The 4,315-nt window shown below is 44.9% G+C and overlaps 1 protein-coding gene across 4 annotated transcripts in view; it reads left to right on the top strand.

The window, feature by feature from the left end:
- Positions 1-4,315, top strand: part of LOC117937008 (SRC kinase signaling inhibitor 1-like) — an 89,528-nt gene that overhangs the window by 34,209 nt on the left and 51,004 nt on the right. For all 4 annotated transcript variants that reach the window (XM_034860613.1, XM_034860614.1, XM_034860615.1 and 1 more), the window contains exon 2: positions 63-370. In XM_034860613.1, coding sequence (XP_034716504.1) covers positions 86-370 — 285 coding nt within the window. In that variant the 5' untranslated portion in view covers positions 63-85. The remainder of the gene's footprint in view (positions 1-62; positions 371-4,315) is intronic.

Here is a 4,315-nt window from a genome sequence, read left to right as displayed (position 1 = left end):
CCCCCCCCCCCCCCCCCCCACCCCCTGTCCCGACACCCTCCACTCTGACCAACCCGCTGCAGGTCGAGAGAAGAGAAAGGGTCCCATGATCTCTACCGGTGATGCAGAGTTCCCGCGGGATTACCACACCCTGGCTGCCGGCGGCAACCGTGGGGCCCGGCGGTTCCCCGACAACAACAACGGGGGGTTCACGTCGTCCTCGCTGGACCGCCGGCACAACTCGGTGGCCGCCAAGAGCCTGGAGGCCCTGAACAGCATCCACAAGGCGGACATCGAACGCCAGCGAGACGCCCTCATGGATCTCCAGAAGAACAAGTTCTCCAACAGCCCCGGCAGCGTGTCGCAGGGCTCCGCTCCTGCTGCACGACAGGTATCTGCACCGCACACTGCACCTGGTCTCGCATTGTCACGGCGCTGTGGCGTCTAATCTGGCTACACCCCAAATCCTGTACCTTCTGGGATAGGAGAATAAAAGGCTCTGGGTTGTTTGCATGTCTTTAGACCAATCTCAATCGTCTTGGGCGGCGCTCAGCTCCGAACGCAGCGACGCTGGCTCTGCTAAATAGTCTCAGGAAGGAAGTTGTTTTGGTGGAGCATTTGCTCCTCACGAAAGACAACGTCACATACAATAGTAAATTAATTTAACTGTTCACACAATACCGTAACATGAGCTATTTAAATGAGCGTATACATGTTTAAACCTCATCATCTCTTACCAGTGTGTCTCCGTGTGTACTTCCTCAAAATAATCCAACCAATCGGTCCCAAAACGTCCCAGTTAGAGAGGAAATGCCCTAAACATATTCTTTCTAAATCTTTACAATCATTCCCTGAAACAACTGAGCAGGACTGCCTTGTTGCCTGATCCAGGTTTTCTTCAAAACTTGACATTTTCATCAGCGTGTAGCTTGCTAGCGAAGTCGTCCCGGAGCAGAAGGGACTTTTGAGAGCGGACATCCTGCGCTTCTGCAACGCTCCTGATGTCAGGATTTATACTGTAAAGGTACTTCTGTTAATCCAGACTACAGTGCACCTGATTCCCCTAATTAACTGATGTCAACAAAGACAATATCAAAGCATGCTTTCATGTTGGTAACAGGGGTTTCATCATAACTGCACCAACTGCTGTACCTCTTGAGTGAAGAAGTCTTGCAAATCACAGATCCAGATATATATATATATATATATATATATATATATATATATATATACACACAACAGAAAGCACTCAGGTGTATGAGCTCTCTGAGTGCTTTCTGTTCCCACATGTGAATATCATCTTCCAGGGAAATAATAACGGCACGTTGGTCGGCTTGGAAACACACACGGACGCTCTTCGTGGCGAGATGGAGGCATTTCCATGAGCCGCTTGCTCGGGCAGTAATGGCCACTGTTTTTAGGGTTTATTATCTAAAAGAGTCAAAGCGACACAATATGGAGAAAAGGATTCAAGTGAGAGAAAATGTCAGATTGTGAAATATTAAAGTCAGCGGTCCTCAGCGATCTTCATATTCCCCCGTTTTCATCGTGCCATCAATCAGCACATGCTCCGACGGGTACGTGAGACAGATGGTCCCCAACAGAACCGCCGCTGCAGCTCTTCTCTCTGTGCAGCCTGCAGGATGAGATCAGCATTTTGTTTGCATTCAGTCTGAGAGCGAGTTTAGGAAGGTTGGATGTCAGTTTCACGTCTGTGAGTTCGGTACGGAGCTGCAGTCAAGGTGTGGTTAGCCTAGCTTAGCATAAGGGGACCAGATTTCTCAGACAAAATCCGGGGACATTTTCAGCTTAAAAGCGTGTATACCTACCAAAACACCTCATGTTTTTATTTTTGTAAAACTTAAAACGGGGACACTAGACCTAGAGCTGAGTATCGGTTACAATAAAAACTATTGAGGAAAGATTTTCCTTTGACATCGGCAGCAGAGAAACGAGCTACAGCGTGAGTTAATGGGATAATTGTCCAGCTTGTATTTACGTTCATAAAAATGTTTGTTTTGCTGCTAACAGACTCAGATTAATATGCTAAGTGTCTGACAACATTATGGAAAGGATTTCTAAGGAGGTCGACCTTTCTGTTAAAGATTAAGATACTTTTTTAAAACATAAAAGTCTGCAAAATTGTGTTTGCTAAACCCACCAGACTCCATGTAAATACTCGGGATTTTAGCATCGTAAAATACAGCTTTCTAAAACATCTCTGAGCAATTGGCTCCGTTTGCTCACTGTTTTCTTTCTTTCGTCCCAATTTCGGGTCTGTCAGTCACAGTGAAAACCGGGGACAGATCCAGCCGGGGACAGGTCACCAAAACCGGGGACAGTCCCCGGACAGCGGGGACGTCTGGTCACCCTAGCTTAGCATAAATACAGAATGAGCAGCTAGCCTGGCTCTCTCTGAACTACAAACACATGGAAAGCGGTCTTGTTAACGTAATGGATCTGTTTTTTTTAAAGTTGTTTTTAATAGAGAGAGAGTATGAGGCTTAAATAAATGAGATCTGTAACAGTTTCAGAATATTCAGAGTGGATATGTGTTGATAAATCGATATTTTTGACAACACTAGGCACAAACCTATGTTGGATGTCTTTCTGAATCAGATTAAGCCGACCCAGTCACAACAACCAGGGCTGGGGAAGAGGCTGTGCTGCTACCAGAGATGGAAATAATTCACTCAAACCAACAATTAAACATCATTTAACCAACTCACAGGAAAGAGAAGAGAGAGAAAAGAAAATTGCAAAAGTTGGTCAAGATCAAGTTTATGGACGGATCAAAAGGTGGATCTGAAACTTCACCTATTTCGTTTTAATTATTGGATGTAATTTAGTGAAACTCTGTGGTTTTATCAGTACAGTAAACTACAGTACACGTCAGCATAAAGTGGCAGCTGCTGCATCTGAACTAAAAAAGACTAATATTTAAAGTAAACTGAGGTTCAGATTTATCCTGATCCCCCAAACATTCTCACTTGCAGGTCCATTTAGTATCTGCTCTGGAGGTTGTTGTCATTTCACATAGTCGGGATTTAGAGTTTTTCTGAACCCATTCATGATTTATTTACCTATGTTAACATTTTATTATTTTATCATATGCTTTCAGGGTTTTCCCGACCATTACAAGGAACAGCACCTAAGCCAAATGAATGTAAAATCAGCGTCAACACCAACTAAACTAAATTGCTTTCTCAGATCTAATCTGATTGTAGTTTATCTCCAGTGGACGTCTTTAGCAAATTTTGTCTTTTTTGTGTTGTTTTTTGTGTCGACCACACATTGAGTTGACCCGCGTCCCACGCGTCTGTTGTCTGAAAGCGGGATCAAAACAGACTGCTTGTCCACCGTTGTTCTTTTTTAAGCCACCGAGTGACTCAAATATCATGAGATGTTTACTCAGGCCGATGACGAGCAGGATGACTGATCTGGATCTGGCCTAGTTTTGGCCTCAGATGGTACCAGACCTGGCGACCTCGCCGTGACAACAACACACTGTCAGTTTTTAAATGATGTTCACATGAGGGTCAAACTAATGAGATGTTGTGTTAATCAGGAGCTTCAGGCTACATCTACACTACTACGTTTAAGTTTAGTTTGCTGCGTTTACGCCTCACGTCCACACTTCTGCAGCGTTTTTGAGCCCCTGATACGGAGACATCTGGAAACACTGCTGCCCTTTGTTTTGGTTTGAAACTCCGGGGTCGCTTTCTAGTCTGGACGGACACAAACGGAGACATTTGGAGACGATGACGCACGTCCGTCAGTCTCATCGGTCAGGTAGCTTACACACCTTTCAGTCACCGTTCCACGTCGTCGTTGCTCCAAGATGATATATTTTCTGTATTTTCAACTTCTTCATCCGTGATTTAGGACGTCAATCTTCTTCCTGTTAACACCGGTGTGCACATGCCCAGTGTGTGTGAATGGTCATGTGATGTGTGATATGTGATGTCAGACGTGTTAATATGGGCGGAGGTTAGTTCTACTACTGGAGCTAAAGCTCTTGTGTGGACGGAGATCGTTTTTTTTTCTCAATAACATAGCAGTGTAGATGTGGGTGTAATTTCTCTCTTTAGACAGAGCCAGGCGGGCTGTTTCCTGCTTCCAGGTTTATGCTAAGCTAAGCTAAACCTGGTCTGTATTTAACACACAGACATGGAGCTGTTATTGATCCATCTCTCGGAAAGAAAACAAATATATTTCCAAACTGTTAAGCTATTCCTTTAAGTGTGCTCCTTCTATCGCTCTCTCCATCCCTCCGTCAGCTTCTGTCCATCACGTCTCCCTCTGCTCTCATCGTCTCTCATCACCCCCCCCCCCC

The sequence above is a fragment of the Etheostoma cragini genome, chromosome 21 (assembly GCF_013103735.1).
Source record: "Etheostoma cragini isolate CJK2018 chromosome 21, CSU_Ecrag_1.0, whole genome shotgun sequence".
Classification (NCBI taxonomy): domain Eukaryota; kingdom Metazoa; phylum Chordata; class Actinopteri; order Perciformes; family Percidae; genus Etheostoma; species Etheostoma cragini.
Note: the sequence above shows the minus strand (reverse complement) of the source record. Positions and strands in the feature narration are given on the sequence as shown.